Source organism: Colletotrichum higginsianum, chromosome 6 (genome assembly GCF_001672515.1).
Source record: "Colletotrichum higginsianum IMI 349063 chromosome 6, whole genome shotgun sequence".
NCBI lineage: Eukaryota > Fungi > Ascomycota > Sordariomycetes > Glomerellales > Glomerellaceae > Colletotrichum > Colletotrichum higginsianum.
Genome location: NC_030959.1, coordinates 3,501,878 through 3,520,531, shown reverse-complemented (window position 1 = coordinate 3,520,531; position 18,654 = coordinate 3,501,878). Strand labels below are relative to the sequence as shown.

The window sequence follows — 18,654 nt, the reverse complement described above, 5'->3', positions numbered from 1 at the left end:
TTACTATAATTTACAATTTACTATATAAGTATATTACTTACTATATATATATATTATAAGTACTTCTTTATATAAGTATTTATAAGTCTTCTTTAAGAGTTTAAATAATAAAAATACTACTAATTTTAATAATTATAAATTGTATATTTATATGTAGAGGGGAAAATATATAAAAATTAAAGAAGTAGAAAGGAAGTAAATATATATAATTTACTATAATTTGCAATTTACTATATAAGTATATTAATTATATTAATAGTATACTCTAAAAGGGAAATAATAATTTATTAATTTAAGTATAGAATATATACTAATACTATATTTTTTTATAATATACTCTTCTAAGTATTATACTTTACTCTTACTACCTAGAAGAGTTAGGACCTTACTATATTTAAATATAGTATATATATTTTAGCTAGTACCTATAGGAAGAAGAATAGGGAATAAACTTAATTAATTATAGCTTTCTAATATTAAGTAATAATTAGCTATAACTAAAGTGTAGTCTATATAGAGGGCTTATAGAGATAGTAATATATATAAGTAAGCTAGATAGAAGTAAGTAATAAATACTAGTTTTAAATATACTAGTTTTTATTTAATAGAATACTCTAAAGAGTATAAATATATAGTATAGAATAGTTCTCTTCTCTATACTTTAAAATTACGTAAGTATTAATAAAATAAGATTTGTAATAATACATATTGCTTGCCTCTTGTACAGCTAGATACCCCCTTTAGTGTTAAGCAATTACTGCATTTAGGTTCGTTCCCCTCCCCCCCTCCGCGACCTGCTGTACCCCTGGATTGATCGGTACTTTTCGCAGCCTTGACACCTCCAATGCGGCGGAAGTGGCAGCAGTGGGCTTGTTCTGGTTGATCAGGTCGAATGTCTCCGGGCCGAGTAAGATATTCTGAGCAGAGTCATTTCCTCGTTCCACACAGAGGTGCACAGGATGCCCTCACCGCATGCCAGCACTCCGGCCACCTTCTCGAACGCAGGCACGTCGCAGTCGCAGTCGCAGCCGCAGCCCCATCAGTACCGCCAGCATCTCCCAGACCAGCAACAGAACCACCGATATCTGCCCCAGCAGGCCCATCAGTTCCATCGGATCCATCCCTCGTGGACGCAGCAACAGCAACAGCAGCTCCAGTCAAACCATAAGCAGCACAGACTGTCCCGGTCGTTCCCCTCGTCGACTTCTCACCTAGCTACCCCCCGGTACCAGACCGGCACACGCTCCGACCGACCGCAGCCTCCGGTTTCTTCTTCGCTAGGTTCTCGTCTCGACCCGGGTACAGGGACATCGTTCTTGCGACAAACACCTTCTCCCCTTCCTCGAACCTCATCTCTCCTGCCACCACCACAATCTTCTACCCAATATTCGACAGCCGCAGTAGATATAGCCCACGAGGGCACCGTTACATACCCCGAATTCGATACCGAAACCTCGTCATACCTTGGACCGTCCATCAACCACTCGCGTTCGAGCAGCGCCCGTTTGTCGACCGAGGGAATCCGAGACGTTAACCACTGGTCTGCCTCTACAGCCTCGAGCCGAGTGTCGGTGGCCAACTCTCATGCGCGCCGCGTGAGCATCGACACACCTGCGCTGCTTGTTCCCAACAGCAACTCGGCAACGAACCAGTCGGTCCAGAAACTGTCGAGACACAGAAGACGGTCCAACTCTAGCGAGGCTTCTTGGGACACATACAACGGTGGCGACAGGTTGCGTGCCTACTCACCCTCCGGACCAACTCGTGGCGAAGGCCTTTCTACGGGTTTGGTACCACATCAGCTTGACTTTTCCCTGACCACCGTCCCATCGCTCTCCATAAACGCCGCGACAGCGACACCGGGTACGTCACGAGCTTCCAAGAGCGACTACGCAATTGAGCAAAACCAAGCCTGGGATGCATTCTCAGGCGCTGGCCGGAGAGGATCAGTCGTACCGGACCCATATCAGCTACCTCTTGCAGCCATGTCGTCCGATCGCAGTGGGGAGGCCTCTTTGATGAGGGGCCACTCTCGTAACCGGTCTCAGACCGCCATGGGGAGTACCGATACTACTGGATCTACCCGTGGAAGGGATAGAGGAAACAGGCCCCCATCACAGAAAGCCATGCTTTCGCGGGCACTCCAAAAAGCAAACACGGCCGTTCAGTTAGATAATGCACAGAACTTCGAAGGCGCACGACAAGCCTACTCGGAAGCATGTGATCTTTTGCACCAGGTGCTGGCCAGGACCTCCACAGATGAAGATAAACGGAAACTAGAGGCAATTGTGAGTGAATCGATAGCCGTATGTATGCTGCTCGGGAACTTAAGGCTGACGAGACAATAGCGCCGGACATACACCAGCCGCATCGAAGAATTAGATCAGATGGCTCCCGTTCAGCCAGTGCTAGGAGGAAAAGCACTGCCAGCACGACCCGAAAGCTTGGGACTACGCTTGAACCCCAGTTTGCAATTTGATGATGATGATCTGGAGGAGTCTGGTGGCCTAGAAACCGCGGCTCTCACGAGGATATTGAATGAGGGAAGTCGGAGTTCCGCGCATCATGGTGGCCCTGGGCTGGCTATTTCGCGGATGCAAGGACTCGGGGAACCTACGAGAGGACAGTCCTCGAGGTTGCCCGAGCAGTATCCTTTGCAGTCCTCGTTTTCGAGGTCACCACTACGTGAACGTACATCAGACGATCAACTAATTCTCCAAATACCCACCGAAGATGCGTATATGCCTCCGCCACTCTCACCGCGACGACCTCAATCCCCCAAACTCGATGGCCGAGGCAGTCCCGATGGCCCTGTTAGATCAGACTTTTCTCTGGCCGCAAGACGAATTAGTCAGGGTCCTCGTCACATCCGAGATTCGAGTCGAGAGTCGAGCTCCTGGTTGGATCCCATCGACGAGTCTGGGGGTTCCGCAACCTCTTCCGTCCACTCACGGTCATCTTCCTCTGTTGTGAGGCGGAAACACATCCGTGCTCCGAGCGGCGCTACGGAAGCCGAGTTTGACGCGGCTTTGGATGCGGCTGTCGAAGCAGCCTACGATGATGGCTATGAGCCCATGGGGTTTTCTGAGCCAGAAACCTATGGGTCAGACGACCCCGTCGTCGCGAAAGCGTTACACAAAGTTGAATTGGCCAAAGAACGTGTTCGTCAAACGGAAAGAGAAGTATTCGAGCAAGCGAATGGGAGAGAACGACGGACCCAGAGCCGAGCAGAACAGCTCGATGGAGATGTCACACACGAAGACTTTTATGACGACGGGTCTTCTGACGAGGAGGAGCGCATACTTGAGGAGATGACTCGTGACTACTCGGTTGACGAATTTGCCTTCAACCTGGCATCTGATCAAGTCGCAGCCAGAAACTCCGGCTCAAGCGACTTGGCCGAATCTTCCTGGCAAGCGACAGCGGAATCAACTGACGCAACAAGCGCGGATGTTTGCTCGTCACCGACTGATCCCATCGCAACATCCAACTTTCCTGGAGCCGGAAGCCCAGCAGTACCACCCCCAGTACAGGCCTTGCCCGAACTACCTGTAAAAAAGTCGTTCTCGGCATCACCGTCAGCACCAGGGCCCGGGCAGAGTGTGCGGAGTAGACGGATGTCTGGTCAGAACCCCAAGCAACTAAAGATCGAGACATCTAAGTTTTCGCAGTTTGCCGACCCTGGGCGGCGGTATAGTGTAGCTCAAGCATCGAGCGGAATTCATGGAGTCGAATTCGAAACCCCCGACATGAATGGCTCGACCGACGTGAACGACTCGGTTGGTCGGCCGTACTCGCCGCCTGAAGGTATAAGCCCGACTCAACCAATTCCACCCACGCCGCCGCTTGGCCATTCTAGAAGCCAAGACAGCGAAGACTTCACCGGGAGTCATTCCGGCTCGCCGTCCTTTAGGCCCCCCCTGAGGAAGAATTTTTCATCTTCGAGTTTACGAAGCATGAGGAATCGCAACATGTCCTTGTCCAACTTGGACGACGCTTCTGATATGTCCCCTGGTACTCCACTAAGCACGAGCTTTGGTATCAATGGCAGGCACCCGGCGATGCCAACATTGCCGACCCCATTGGCGGCGGCTTTTAGGGATAAGATTACGTCAAGCTCTGCCGGCGGCCTATATCTCTTCGATGATAGCCTCCATTCTCCCCAGAGTCCGAGCTCTCCCAACCCACTCCAAACCGATGCCCCGGTCTCGCTGGAACCCTGTCCAACAGACTACATGCTAAGGCCATTTTGGCTAATGCGGTGCTTGTATCAGACGCTCGCCCACCCCCGCGGAGGTTACCTGAGCAACAAGCTTTTTGTTCCCAGGGACGTGTGGAAGGTAAAAGGGGTGAAGATCCGGAATGTGGAGGACAAGGTGGCAACATGTGACTATCTCACGGCAGCGCTCCTTAAGTTGGCGAGGGTTGATACGTGTGATGCCGATGCCGTTCTCGAGGAGATGCAGTCATTGGAGGGCATCTTGGAACAAGTTCAAGCCAGCTTGACGCGAAAGCTGGGGACTGATGTCGGCGTTCAAAGTTCCAGCATGCTATTTCGAGATGCCTCTAACTCGGCCGAGATCGAAGCGGCCATCAGCGTGCCACGTTCAGGCAGCGTCTCGGGGAAGTCTTCATCCTTTTCGTGGAGAAGACTCCGACCCAAGAACTCGGCGGCGGGCTTGAACAACTCGTTCAACGCCAAAGGGGCTGCTGTTCCAGAGAGCGGCAAGGAATCTCCAAGTTTGGAAACGCTACCCATGACGGACCATCCAACAAGTCGCCCATCGAAACGAGATCCGAGCAATGCGCAATTTACCGGACCGAACGCACATTACATGGGATCCCTAGCCAGGCTATTCGACGCTGCTCAGACAATCGGTATGAGTTACCCCACGTTGCTTTTTACTCATCTTTTCGGGGGCCACAAGTGCACTGACAACCACCTGCAGACCAGATTGCCCGTCAGGTCGAGGATCCTGGCTTAAGGCACGCCGATAAGACACAGGTTGGCCTTGAACTCTGCACCCGACACGCGGCAGAGTTCTTTGGCTTCTTCATTTGTCGATTTGTGCTCTCTGATCTGAGTGCATTATTGGACAAGTTCATCAAGAGAGGGAGTGAGTGGGTTCTTGCATGAGATGAAGAGGCAGCTGTCGCGACACGAATTGCTTAGATGCGACGAAGTACGGATGCATGATCTTAGCGCTCGGTGAAGCAACTGTACCGAGTACCACATCGTGCGTTTTTAATCATGAGTGCATTTACGATAGGCGGCACAGTTGGGCCAAATTGCAAGGTCCTTCAACCAGAAACAGACGAAGACAACTAAACTCCACTGAAAGGGGGGGGAGGCGGTTATTTTGACCCAAAATCTACCTAGATACCAAAAGATGTACAAATCTTAACTTGATCATTATCTCACAGCGTTTAACTAAACTGACATCTTGTAAAGGCATCTATCTATTGGTTGGGCTCCTTGCTGAGAAGTTGACGGTCGATACTTGGGACGATGCAGTGCATGTGAAGAGCCGGCCGGTGTCTGTGGAGGGCCGGGTGGGCCTGGGCCGGGACCCGGGGACCCATGCGAGCTTGAATTGACAGTGGTCCTGCTTATATTTACACTGAGGCCTGATCTCAATCCTTCATACCTCGTCGTGTCTTGCTCCATTGGGGTACTCGAACGACAAGTCTGAGCCTGCTCGATGCTGAAAAAAACACCTTGATGCGTGGCACCCCAGCGACGAGCGTGCGCTTTACGCGGGACCGGTTGGTCGGTATTTCACGCCAATTACGACAACACTTCCGCCCATCCCGGCAGGCCTCGACATGCAACATCTCCGCGCAACGGCTACAGCAACACCCGCTACTGCAACAGAACCCTTCGATATGGAATCGCCGTGGACAAAACCGGCCTTTTCACTGCTGCTCACCGTGCTACGCAAAGCCGGCAGCGCCGTCGCGCTCCGCCCTTGAAGAACGAATCCTCGCGATCCCTATCGAGCGGTACCGAAACTTTTGCATAGTAGCCCACATCGACCATGGTAAGAGTACGCTTAGCGACCGGCTGCTGGAGATTACCGGTACCATCTCTGCCAGCGATTCAAACAAGCAGATCCTCGTGAGTAGTGCACAGTTGCACGCCACTGAGGTCAGGAAGCTGACTGAAGCATCCCTCCATAGGACAAGCTAGACGTCGAACGAGAGCGAGGTATCACCGTCAAGGCCCAGACCTGCACCATGATATACTGCTACAAAGGGGAGGATTATCTGCTGCACCTTGTCGATACCCCGGGTCACGTTGATTTCCGAGCCGAAGTAACGCGGTCCTACGCCAGTTGCGGCGGCGCGCTGCTGCTGGTCGATGCCAGCCAGGGCATACAGGCGCAAACCGTGTCCAACTTCCACCTCGCGTTTGCACAGGACCTAGCCCTTATTCCTGTCGTCAACAAGATAGACATGCCCTCTGCTGATGTACCCCGAGTTCTTGAGCAGATGCAAACGTCATTTGAACTGGTCCCTTCTTCGGCCGTCCTTGTGTCAGCAAAAACTGGCAAGAACGTGGCGAATATATTGCCCGCGGTTGTAGAGCAAGTGCCGCATCCCGTTGGCAAGATTTCAGAGCCACTGCGGATCTTGCTAGTCGATTCTTGGTACGATAATTTCCGGGGTGTCATTCTCCTCGTCCGCGTCTTTGATGGTCAAGTCAAGGCTGGCGATAACCTCATCTCATTCGCGACCGGCCACAAGTACACCGTCGGCGAGGTCGGTATTCAATATCCAAACGCCGTTCCGCAAAGTGTTCTTCGAGCTGGACAGGTCGGCTACATCTACTTCAATCCGGGTATGAAGCGAATTCAGGACGCGAAGCTCGGTGACACTTTTACAACTGTTGGGTCGGAGGATATCGTCAAGCCGTATCCGGGCTTTGAGGAACCAAAGCCGATGGTTTTTGTCGCAGCGTTCCCCACTGACCAGAGCGACTACACACGTCTCGCTGACAGTATCAGTCAGCTGGTTCTCAACGACCGAAGTGTTACCCTGCAAAAAGACTATTCCGAAGCATTGGGGGCGGGTTGGCGACTGGGGTTTCTCGGTAGCTTGCATTGCTCCGTGTTCCAGGACCGGCTGAAGCAGGAACATGGCGCTAGTATCATCATCACCGACCCGACTGTACCAACCAAAGTCGAGTGGGCCGACGGATCCGAAACGATATACCAAAACCCGGCCGAGTTTCCCAGTCAGGATGAACATCGGATGCGTGGTGCAACTGTATTCGAGCCGTACGTCCGCCGATTATCCTCTACCGTCACCCTCGCCACTAACACTACCCAGTTTCGTAACGACCACAATGACTCTCCCAGAGGAGTATCTAGGTCGCGTCATGGAGCTCTGCGAAAGTGTGCGTGGAGAGCAAAAGAGCTTCGAGTTCTTCCATGCCACTCAGGTTATTTTGAAGTACGATATACCTGCTGCTCAACTGGTAGATGATCTATTTGGAAAATTGAAGGGTGCCACGTGAGTCACCCGAAATGCTGTATGGTCTCAGAAACTGCGCTAACAACTTTGTCAGGAAGGGTTACGCCACTCTGGACTACGAAGACTCGGGATGGCGAGCGAGCCAGCTCACAAAGCTGCAACTTCTCGTCAACAAACAGCCAGTGGACGCAATTTGTCGCGTTATCCACATCTCTCAGGCCGAGCGTCTTGGCAGACAGTGGGTAACTAAGTTCAAGGAACACGTCGATCGACAAATGTTTGGTAAGTATCGTCCTGTTGTATAGTGCGATTTTCATGGTGGCGATCTGACACAGAGGTCTACTCAGAGATCGTCATTCAGGCGGTGGCAGGAAAACGGATTGTCGCTCGCGAAACCATCAAACCGTTCCGAAAGGATGTGCTCGCAAAGCTCCATGCTGCCGACATCACGCGCCGGAAAAAGCTGCTGGAGAAGCAAAAGGCAGGCCGCAAGCGTTTGCGGGCCGTTGGAAATGTGGTTATTGACCAGTCCGCCTTTCAGAGCTTTCTTGCCAGGTAGGAAACATGCCGAGTTAGAAACGGACTGGTTCAAAATATCTTGCCTTATGCTAGCAGTCTAGAGGTGTCTCATGGCCTGTGAAAGCGCCCCTGCTGTAAAAAGGCATGTAAAACTTCGATGTAGTAATATTCACGGTCCTTGCAGCAATGGTATCCTCCTGTCTTATTATTTCAACGTACGACACTGGCCCCCACTACAGCTTCCATGGCCGTTATACGATCGTACCCTAGACAAGAGGTTTTCCGTTACAAAAGCCTATTATCCGACGTAAACGACGTTGTATCTTGACTATGGCGTTTGCCCCCGAGGGGGCGCATCAGGGATTGGCAAATCAGAGCCGATGACTACGGGATCGGGCCAAGACTTGCCGAGCCCCCCACTGAGTGTTGCTTCAAGCTGTTTGAGCTTTGGCGGCTGGTCAGGTTCGTTAAATTCATCCAGCTCGAACAATCTGTAGTCCCCGTTAAAGAACCAGTGTCCTGTTACACCAAGGCGCAAGAAGCCGGAGTGAGAGACGACCAAGATGAGCTTCTCCTTGTGCTCTCGTATATCTTGAACACCAGACCGAGCGCGCTCCAGGATAGCTTCTTTCGTAAAAGCATACTTGGCTCCTCGGGGGGATGTCTTGTCCGGGAATACGGGGTCTACGGCGGAAAAGTCAACCTTGGCAAACTCTGCCTTGAGGTCGTCGACGCTGCTACCCGTATCGCATGGTTTCGCCGAATTCTCTGGTTAAGGTTAGCAATGTGGCCTCCACGCCTCTTCACCTTTCATGAAACCATCCTCAACTCGGTCATTGGTACCTTGCCACCGGGCATCAGCCTGGATGCGCACACCCTTTTCGATCAACCAGTCCAGCGACAGGAGGGCGGTCTGTATTGTCCGTCTCATTGGGCTGACAATGATGAGAGCATCCGTCTCATCGCCGAAACGCTGCAATAAGTCCTCCCTCAATTCCTGACATTGTTCTAAGCCCAGAGAAGACAGGCTAGGGTCATGGATGTTCCAGTCCTGTGTTGGCAAATTAGATTGTTGTACACTCGTGAGAAAGTTGCCCGTAGTAGGGGTGACTCATGATCAACATTGTGTAGAGCTTGAGCGTGACGTATGAGCACTACGGTATGAGGCATCTCCAATGCTTGAGCGTAATGGGCGGGTTGATATAGTGAACTCCAGTTTGTTCAAAGGTGAACAATACGTAACCGACCTCCTGACCATTGATTGAATGTCTAAGACGGCGAATGGAGGTATGAGACTTCTCCAAAAACGGAAATTATCCACTTGTACACAAATGCAATAATGGGGTACACTGTCCTAGCCAGCACATGCACATAAGACGGCCATGGCTGCTTGCCTAGCTCTAGGTAGTGACGCACGGTGTCGGTACCGCCAGAGGCGCGACGCGACAGCTCCGAAAAGTAACTAGGTAAGCCTTTGGGGATCAAAAGCCGCCCAGATTTGAAAGGTGCTTCAACATCACCACTACCACCAACGTCATCCTCTCTCGAACAACCAAGCCTCGCTTTCGGAATTGACAAGCGCCAAGATGTCCGACGTCAGCGAATTGTTCAAGGTGAGCCCGTTCTCGATCTGTGTCTACGATCACATGCTGACCAGGTGGGAAAAGGCTGGCAGCGCTGGAAAAAGGAAGCTTGACGTAGTACGAGATCCCAGTACGTTCTTCCACTTGCGGTTGTGGTACTTGTCTGCACCATAATAGTCAAAGCTGACAGGAGGAAAGATGAAATATACAAATCAGTCAAGTTGAGCGCAGCTGATGCCGTCAGTCGACACACGAGCGCAGAAGATGCAACAGAAGATAATGATGCCGTAGCCGGGCCACCACTGCCACCTGTAGATGACGAAGACGGTGACTACGGACCCGAGATGCCCCCGGATGACGAAGAAGGCCGCTTTTTTGGCGGAGGAATCACAAAACAAGAGTCTGAGATTCTCGACTACGTAGACGGCCGCGGCGAGGAATCTGCTGCCCCCGAAAAGATCGATGCTAGCTGGGTCCGGAAAACCGCACTGAACTTTGAAAAGCGCATCACGAAAAATGCCGAGTTGCGCGCAAAGTTCTTCGATCAGCCTCCAAAATTTATCGAGAGCGAGGCCGATCTCGACGCCGCTATCAAGGACCTCTCAATTCTGGCAGAACACCCAGAATTGTATCCCCACTTTGTTAAGTTGGGGTGCGTCGAGAGCCTGGTTGGCCTGCTGGCCCACGAAAACACAGATATCGCCATCGATGCTGTCGAAATAATTGGCGAGCTTATCGACGAGGACGTCAACGCAGCGGACGAAGATTGGGACTCCCTGGTGGATGCTCTCCTAGACGCTGATTTGATCGGCCTACTCGTGTCGAACCTCTCCCGCCTGAATGAGGATGACGAATCCGACCGCAGCGGCGTCTACCACGCCCTCAGTGTCATAGAAAATCTGCTCTCCAAGACGTCAAACGCGGAAAAAGTGGGACAGGACACTGCGCTGGTCAAATGGCTCTTAGAAAGGGCACAGCGGAAGGAATCTCCGGTCTCACAAAACAAGCAGTACTCCACGGAGCTTCTGGACATCATGGCGAACGCTTCACCAGTGACGCGGCGGAGACTAGCCGAGATGGATGCTGTCGACGTCCTGTTGCAGCTGGTTTCTGTGTACCGCAAACGCGACCCCGAAAAAGGAGGCGAGGAAGAAGAGTACATGGAGAATCTATTCAACGCACTTGTTTGCATTGTAGACGAACCAGAAGGCAAACTCAAGCTTCTCGAGGCCGAGGGCATCGAGCTTTGCCTGATTATGCTCAAGGAAGGGAAGATGAGTAAGCAACCGGCAATGCGCCTTCTTGTGCACAGCGTCAACGACGATCTGAGTGGCGAGCTATGCCGAAAGGTAGTGGATGCCGGCGGTTTGAAGGTGCTCTTCTCTCTGTTCAAAAAGACAACGCAGCACCAGCGGGGGATGACGGAGAGCCTCTTCGAAATCTTCAGGTCCTTGTTGCGGTTTCTGCCTGCTGATTCTGCCGAAAGGATCCGGACACTAGCCAAGTTTGTCGAAAAGGATTACGAAAAACTGAATCGACTTTATGAGTGCAGAAGGAGGTATACGTCCATGCTCGAGGCACAGAACGAGAAAATCCGGCAAGAACGAAGTGGCATGGATGCTGAAGAGGCCGAGGCTTCAGAGGGCGACTGGTTCTTGAGGAGGATCGACGAAGGCCTTTACAGCGTTTGGAATATTGACGTCGCTTTGGCTTGGCTCATTGCCGAGGACGTTGGCGCGAAGAAGAGGATACAGAAGCTACTGGCCGCCGACGGTAAAGATCTGATGACTATCAAGGCGACACTGGACGAGTACCGAGATGGCCTTGACCTCGACAAACCGGAGCACAAAGACCTGGCGGAAATGCTCACAACGCTCATGGACTTCGTGCGTTAGAGAGATATGCGTTTCTTTAAAAAAAGAAAAGGGTGCAGGTTAGCTAGGTGTAATTCTACTACTGTGACAACACTGGGGCAATGTGAGGTGTGCCATCACCAAAGCCTTGTGGACGTGAGTTGTTCGAACTATCGTCCCATCGGATCGCCTCGCCGCATTCATACAACCATGTCAAGCTATTCACACGTGTCCGCGGCCCTCTCGCAGGACTATGGACTTCGTGTTTACTCTGGATGTATACCGTAGTCCCGTATTTACGCTACCAATATGTTTGGATGCCACGTGGCAGACTGATGTTGTCTTATGCGGCGCTTGGTGCAACGGGCTTGACCTCGAAAACGGCCTTCAGGAGATCAGCGACGACCTTGTCCTGGCTCTTCTTTCCGGCGTCTTTGATCTCTTTGATCTTTCCCTCGGCCTCCTTGTTTGCCTCGTCCTCAGCCGCCTTGTTTCCATGAGAATGCTGCAGAAACTCGTTAGTGGCTCGTTGCTATTTAAGCCGTTTGTTACGTGGGCAACATACCTCGGACTCGAACTTCTTGAACTCCTCCTCCTTGGAGTTGCGGTACGCCTCAATCTCCTTCTTGGCTTCGTCGCGAGCTTCCTTTACCCTCTTTGTGCGGACTAGAAGGACACCGTCTAAGTATGGACCAAGATGATATCGGCTTGCATTGAGTCGGGGGGCCTACACTCTCGGGCTGCGATTGCGTTTGTTAGCATGGGTGGGTTTGAGCCAAAATGTTTCCGACAGCAGCATACCTTTCTGGACAATCTTGGAGGCTTCTCTCTCCGCCTGCATCCTTTAAATCAATAAAAAGGCCCATGGCATGACTTGCGGCGGGGTGCACGTACATCCAGGAGGGTTTGGATACCGGCCGAGTTCTGAGCCGACTGTAGAGCATCAAATCAGCATCCTGCCTCCTAAGAGAATGACGTCTCGCGTTCGTGTCGGGCATCCTAACCATTGTATTGTCGTCGAAGGTAGGTTTGGCGAGTGCAAAGGAGAAATCGACGGAGGGAGTGCAGGGAGGTTTCGAGATGTCGGCCGTCGGTTGTCAAAGAGGGTGGAACGAACGGGGAGAGATGCGTTGGTAGCTGTAGTTGTCGACAAGGGCAAGCAGTGGGAGAGAGGCAGCTCCAGCCGGACGATGAGGTGCGTCCGCGTCGATACGTAAGGCAAGGTAGGAAACGGTACGTAGCTTAGCTCACAGTCCACCGCCGAAAGGTAGCACGCACTGTACATATGTACCTAAGTACTTACCTTCGCCAATGACCCGCGCTTACAGCCGAGTGGAGAGCCATAATCTGGTGTACCTAGTGCTTTGGGCACATAGGTAGCTAGCCGTGTTAACGACATTAACAGTCACCACTGCGCATACCTCAAGGCACTTCGTCGCCTGAGAGCGTCCACCCGCCGCGTCGGAACACCCACGTCGGGCGGATGCCTCACTGGGGACGAGGCTCAAATCCCGATACAAGACCACTTCGACCACAGTTTGCGAGGTTGTCGCCCTTGGACTGTGCAAACATTGGATCGTCACCAACTTCAAAAATTAGAAACGAGATCAATTGACGCTGGCCATCATGTCCCGGGCCTCGAAGCTCACACTTGCAGCGACCTCGATCTTCGCTGCCAGCACCATCGTCATCGTCCATTTTCAACAAAAATTCGAGAAAGAGGCATGTACTTGTTCAAGGCCATGACCAACACCCTGGGGAAGCCTAGCTAACCCACAGCCACTTGCAGGCCATGCATCAAGGTGTTGTTCGGGACATTGAGCAGCAGCGAATCAAGCGTGAACGCCAACTCGACTTCGACATGCAGCGCGCCCTCGAAGAAGAGTATAAGCGAGAGCAGACGGTCCGAGAAGCAACAGCGCCGATACCACCTAGCACTGGTCGGTAGCATCGGTATTGACACCTCACTTCGCCATGGTGACAACGTCGGCGTGTTGGCCAGGAGCAGACCCGGCCCTCTTGCGAAGCATGCTGCATGTTAGGGGATGTAGATGACTGAGGACCTGAGGAAGGAATGGAAAAGAAAAATGGAAGACAGGAAGACAGGAAGAGAGAGAGAGGGAGAGGCCTCAGTGATTCGACTCATATCAGATGAGAAGATGAGCTGCGCACACTGACAGACATCGGCTCCAAGCAAAACTGCTCTCATCTTGTTCTAGCGTCACCATTCAAAGCAACCCACTAGCATGGCAACCTGCTTGGGCCATGACTGTGATGGCATCAGATACTTCACGCATCCGGGACGATCGGGTTGCAAGCCAGCATGGAGGGAGCTGTGCATCACAATATGTATTTATACCCATCTTCACCTGTACAAACTATGAACCAAAAGTTCGGATGCATCAAACATCCCAATCGCGTCAAACGCATATCCTGTCTTTGTTGTTCTTCCTTCTTTGTTTTTGCATTGTATGATAGTACATGTCATTAGTGCAAGACACATAGAGGCGTCCGTCCATCTGTCAATCTACCGCCCGCCGATAATATAGCTCGGGTGGCCAGAAGTGTTTCCTAGCCTCTATGATGCCAAAAGCAATCATCCGGAATACTCCCATCCCCATATTCGCAAGCCCGTCCGATCACAAGGCGCACCATGCCACCTCGTGAGTTTCCCTTTCCAGTGCTTCATCCGGCCCCTTCAGCAAGATCCCCTTTACCTGATGGACACTCCGGATCTGTTGGTGAACATGCGAGCTGCGATGTTCATCGACTGCAGTTCCTGGAAGAGGAGTTTCGCCGCATACGGAATGTGAATCTGCGCTATCTTCGTCTTGTTTTTGCATGGTCGGCACTCAAATGACTGCTTCGAAAGGTTTCTGTCTTATGGTTAGCACGCTGCTCTACTTCATGGCAAGATTTGTGGAAGGAAGGCACTTACGCGATGGGCGTCATCAAGCCGCAAATCTCGCAAACGTGCACTCGGAATGCATCCGAGACCTCAAATAGTCTCTCCTTGAGGAACGATGCAGCGCCGTGAGCAATCATGCAGTCACGCTCCATCTCTCCAAAACGCAGACCACCGTCACGGGCACGACCCTCGACTGGCTGTCTAGTCATGATCTGCACGGGGCCACGAGCACGAGCGTGAATCTTGTCGTCGACCATATGACGCAGGCGTTGGTAGTATGTCGGTCCAAAGAAGACTTGGGCTCGCAGCTTGCGGCCAGTATGGCCATTATACATGATCTCAAAGCCTCTCGACTGATAGCCCTGATCCCGGAGGAGCTGTGAGACTGAGTCGACTGTCACATCCGTGAAAGGAGTGGCATCGCCCTCCATGCCCTTCAAAGTCGAGACTTTGCTGAGCAAACACTCGATCAAGTGAGCAATGGTCATACGAGACGGAATGGCGTGAGGGTTGATGATGATATCTGGTGTGATGCCTTCGGCGGTGAAGGGCATGTCTTCCTGACGATAGGTGACACCAATGGTGCCCTTTTGACCGTGACGCGACGCAAACTTGTCACCGATCTGTGGAATCTTTGTCGTCCTGACCCGGACCTTGACGTAACGGAGCCCGTCTTGGTTGGTCGTGACAATGACCTGGTCCACGATACCGTTCTCGGTACTTCTGAGAGGAGTAGATGCATCACGCTTGACGTGTTGGGTCGTCCGCTGACCGAGTTCCGCGTTGTCCGGGCTGATGGGTGACGTCTTTCCGATAATGATGTCTTCTCCCGAGACACGGACGCCAGGGGCTACGATACCATCGTCGTCCAGCTTGTCGTATGTGCCGTGTTTCAGACGCAACGTGTCACTTCTGAAAGGCTTCTCAAACTGCTCAACCAGGTTGATTCCCACACGCTTTTCGCAGTCCGTGTAGGATCGGAAAAATAAACTTCGGAAGAGGCCACGGTCGATGCTGCTCTGATTCATAATCACGGAATCTTCCTGGTTGTAGCCCGAGTAACAGGCAATGGCGACGATGGCATTCTGGCCGGCTGGCAGCTCTCTGAATTTTAAGAACTCCATGGATCGGGTGGTAGCAAGCGGTTTTTGAGGGTAGTAGAGAATGTTGGCCATGGTGTCCATTCTGCGTGAGTAGTTCGTCAGGAAAAAGCCCATGGCTTGCTTTCCCATGGCAGACTGGTAAGTATTACGAGGAGACTGTCATCGAATTAGTCAGTGCAGTGGTAGGGGACATGGGGATGGGTGATAAATACCTGGTTGTGATCGGGGAAGGGAATGATACTGGCGCAGATTCCAAGCAGCATACTGGGGTGGATTTCGCAATGGGTATACATGTGCGTTGTGGGATTGATCTTGGTCTTTAAACGACTGTTGGGGCCGTCCGTGTTGTCTTCGACCACTTGACCTTGCTTTTGCAGCCTGTAGATCTCCAGGTCCTCGGGCGTCATGCAAATCATGGCCGTCTCCTCCTCTTCTGCGTCGAGGTACTCGATGACTCCACTGTGAGCAAGTGATTCCCATGTAATCTTGTCGGCCGGGTTGTCCGGCGGGTTCTCTTGCTGGTCGCGCATCTCGTTGACCGTCGCCTTTTGCAGCACAAGCGAGCCCTGGGGCACTATGCCATTTGCGCCTTGCTCCACGACAAAGACGGGCCTCATGACTCTGCCGGCATCAGAGAAGATCTTGAACTCACGGTCTCGAATATCACGAACAAGAGACACCTCATGAGAGATAACGTTTCGTCGACGGGTACCCTGGACGTCGGGTACCAAGATTCTCGGGTCCTGATGAACGCCGACCCAGACACCATTGAGAAACACCTTGGTGGCGTTAGGATATCTTAGCGGCTCGTACTCTTCGAGCACTTCCATGCCTCTTTGAATCATGTAGTCAATGATAGGTTCGGCGGGCGTGCCCACACTGACGTAACACATGAGCGACAGGTTCTTGACGAGACCACAGGCTTGACCCTCGGGGGTTTCTGCCGGGCACACCAAGCCCCAATGGGTGTTGTGTAGCTGCCGAGGCTTCGCCAGCTTGCCATCACGACCGATAGGGGTGTTCGTACGTCTAAGATGGGACAAGGTGGACGCGAAAGTGTACCGATTCAACACCTGAGATACACCGGCCGTTGAACTCATGGCCTTCTTCTGATCGCCCCAGTTGCCGGTGGCCAGGGAGTACTTCAGGCCGTTGGAGAGGGTCTGCGGCTTGACACCAAGGGTCAGACTGAACTGCCGGTTTGACTCAACACAGCGCTTGAGATGGCCAGACAGCTCCTGATTCATACGACGAACGATGTTGCGGAAGAGTTTAGCGAGAAGGGGACCGGCAAGGTCGAGACGCTTCTTGCCAAAGTGATCTCGATCGTCGGTATCGCGTCGGCCCAGCGCGCACTGGAGCAGCTTGTGGACCATATAACCCAGGAAGAATGCCTTCCGCGTCTCGCTACCTTCGCTCTGTGAGATATGCGGCAGGGTTTCTTTTTGAAGAATGTCCTTGGCAGTTCTCACGCGCTTCTCTCTCGGAATGTTGTGATTGCTGCCTCGCTTGCCGATAAAGTCGAGAGCAACCTCCCTGTCCTGAATGCAGAAAGCCTCCTCGATGCATGGTCGCAGCATCTCGAGCATCTGGCTATCATTTCGGTCGTAACAAATATGATTGAGGATGTCCTCGTCGGACACCACGCCCAACGCTCGAAAAACGATGGCAATCGGCAGGTCAGCCTTAACATAGGGCAGACTGCAGTGGATTGTCTGACCGTAACCGCCCTTTGCTGCATCACCCTTGCTGTAAAGCTTTAGCATCATGCTGGAAATCAACCGGGAGCCTTTCTCGAGGGCACTGCGAATCTCGGCCGTGTAGGAATAAGGACTCGGCTGGGCCTTCTTGAAGACCTGGACAATGTTGGCGGCCGAGCGCTCCTGGGCGATGAGCACCTTCTCACTGCCGTTGATGATGAAGTAGCCTCCCTGGTCGTACGGACACTCGTTCAGCATGAACAGGTCATCCTCCTGTTCGCTGCTCAGATGGCAAATCTTGGACTTAACCATGATCGGCATTCTTCCAATGAAGATCATATCCTTCATGTCATCCGACTTATTCTTGTCGGCACCGTAATCCTCGCCGCTTTCTTCCTCTTCCCACTCAAGCTTGGTAGGGTGTTCGCCAGTGTTGGCAAGCTCGTCCTGCTGCTCCTCGTCGAGCTCATTCAACGGAATAGGCTTCTCTACCGCAATTGAGACCTTCTTGGTGATCTTAACGTACAAGGGACTCGCATAGGTGAGGTTTCGATCGCGACACTCGTAGGGAAGTAGCGTTGTGACTTTTCCATCAGCTTCGGTAATGGAGGGCCGGGAGACCATGACGGTGCCGAACTTGACTTCATATCGGCGGAGCGCGATGACCTTGTCACTGTCGGACATGGGGTTCGGTTGGTCTAGGGTGATTTGGGAGTACTCGTCAATGAGTTCCTGAACGGTGGAAGAGGTGAACTCGTCGAAAGAGTCGACTTGCTGGGAAACCAGGCCCTTGGACTCAAAGAATGAAGAGATTACAGTCCAGCAGTCCTCGGGGGTGATACTGGTGTCGTCTTCCTCAACGTAGCCATCGTAGTCGTATTCGTCGTAGTCGGCCATTTTGACAATTGAAGGCGGCGGCGCACGCGTATGCGGTGAGTCGTAGTCAACAGCAAGAATTGTGTATTTTCCTTGAGACTGAGACTTGTGCAATCTTCCTTCCGTGTGTTGATAATCAAGGCGCGAGTGAGGGCGGGGGTTGCGATCGATTGGGGGTTGGTGGCAAGAGATGGAAAACCACAATGATGATTAACAATCACGACGCAGAGCCCAGGCGGTTTTGCCTCTTCAGCTCGGTCGGAGCATTCGCGAGAAGGGGGAAAGGAAACAAGTCCAGCCGTGAAGTTTCGGTGCCGTTCTGCAAGGCGCTGTCGATAGGGGATGCGACGTGGTGGTAGATGGTAGTCAGTACGCGAGACAAACGATGAGCCTCGTTGAGTAGTGTTTTTTTCCTCGTCCCAAAATCCCGTCCAGACACGAGGCAGGCGCAACAGACAGGCCGAGAGGCTCAAGAACGCGGCAAGACAATGGGCTAGCCTTTTTTGTGCTAGCGCTCCGTCGGATGCTGAGTGCCTGTAGCTCGCCAATGGAAGCTGCGCCTCAGCGGGCAGGTGCTCCACAAGAGCTTCACTATCACGTGTTGTGCTGACTACTCCATTTCGACGGCGATGGGTT

At 52.2% G+C, this 18,654-nt stretch overlaps 6 protein-coding genes across 6 annotated transcripts; 3 read left to right on the top strand and 3 right to left on the bottom strand.

Moving 5' to 3' along the window:
* Window positions 1-959: 959 nt before the first annotated feature.
* CH63R_09426 (MIT domain-containing protein) lies at window positions 960-8,035 on the top strand (the record flags this gene model as incomplete). The annotated part of the gene is made up of 8 exons (XM_018304400.1): window positions 960-2,288; window positions 2,349-4,878; window positions 4,950-5,117; window positions 5,952-6,118; window positions 6,181-7,280; window positions 7,333-7,515; window positions 7,571-7,758; window positions 7,812-8,035. 8 exons carry the CDS (start codon window positions 960-962, stop codon window positions 8,033-8,035), a joined length of 5,889 nt encoding a protein of 1,962 aa, XP_018156423.1.
* A 288-nt stretch (window positions 8,036-8,323) lies between these two features.
* CH63R_09425 (Phosphoglycerate mutase) lies at window positions 8,324-8,926 on the bottom strand (the record flags this gene model as incomplete). The annotated part of the gene is made up of 2 exons (XM_018304399.1): window positions 8,324-8,763; window positions 8,803-8,926. The coding sequence occupies 2 exons, from the start codon at window positions 8,924-8,926 to the stop codon at window positions 8,324-8,326; spliced, it is 564 nt and encodes a 187-aa protein (XP_018156422.1).
* A 655-nt stretch (window positions 8,927-9,581) lies between these two features.
* CH63R_09424 (Duf1716 domain-containing protein) lies at window positions 9,582-11,473 on the top strand (the record flags this gene model as incomplete). Its single annotated transcript, XM_018304398.1, has 3 exons — window positions 9,582-9,608; window positions 9,663-9,708; window positions 9,762-11,473. The coding sequence occupies 3 exons, from the start codon at window positions 9,582-9,584 to the stop codon at window positions 11,471-11,473; spliced, it is 1,785 nt and encodes a 594-aa protein (XP_018156421.1).
* A 301-nt stretch (window positions 11,474-11,774) lies between these two features.
* Window positions 11,775-12,272, bottom strand: CH63R_09423 (V-type ATPase; the record flags this gene model as incomplete). Its single annotated transcript, XM_018304397.1, has 3 exons — window positions 11,775-11,936; window positions 11,997-12,097; window positions 12,233-12,272. 3 exons carry the CDS (start codon window positions 12,270-12,272, stop codon window positions 11,775-11,777), a joined length of 303 nt encoding a protein of 100 aa, XP_018156420.1.
* Window positions 12,273-13,057: 785 nt separating this feature from the next.
* On the top strand, window positions 13,058-13,379 carry CH63R_09422 (Cytochrome c oxidase assembly protein; the record flags this gene model as incomplete). Its single annotated transcript, XM_018304396.1, has 2 exons — window positions 13,058-13,157; window positions 13,234-13,379. The coding sequence occupies 2 exons, from the start codon at window positions 13,058-13,060 to the stop codon at window positions 13,377-13,379; spliced, it is 246 nt and encodes an 81-aa protein (XP_018156419.1).
* Window positions 13,380-14,144: 765 nt separating this feature from the next.
* On the bottom strand, window positions 14,145-18,039 carry CH63R_09421 (DNA-directed RNA polymerase II subunit RPB2; the record flags this gene model as incomplete). Its single annotated transcript, XM_018304395.1, has 3 exons — window positions 14,145-14,307; window positions 14,370-15,598; window positions 15,655-18,039. 3 exons carry the CDS (start codon window positions 18,037-18,039, stop codon window positions 14,145-14,147), a joined length of 3,777 nt encoding a protein of 1,258 aa, XP_018156418.1.
* Between the last annotated feature and the right edge of the window lie 615 nt (window positions 18,040-18,654).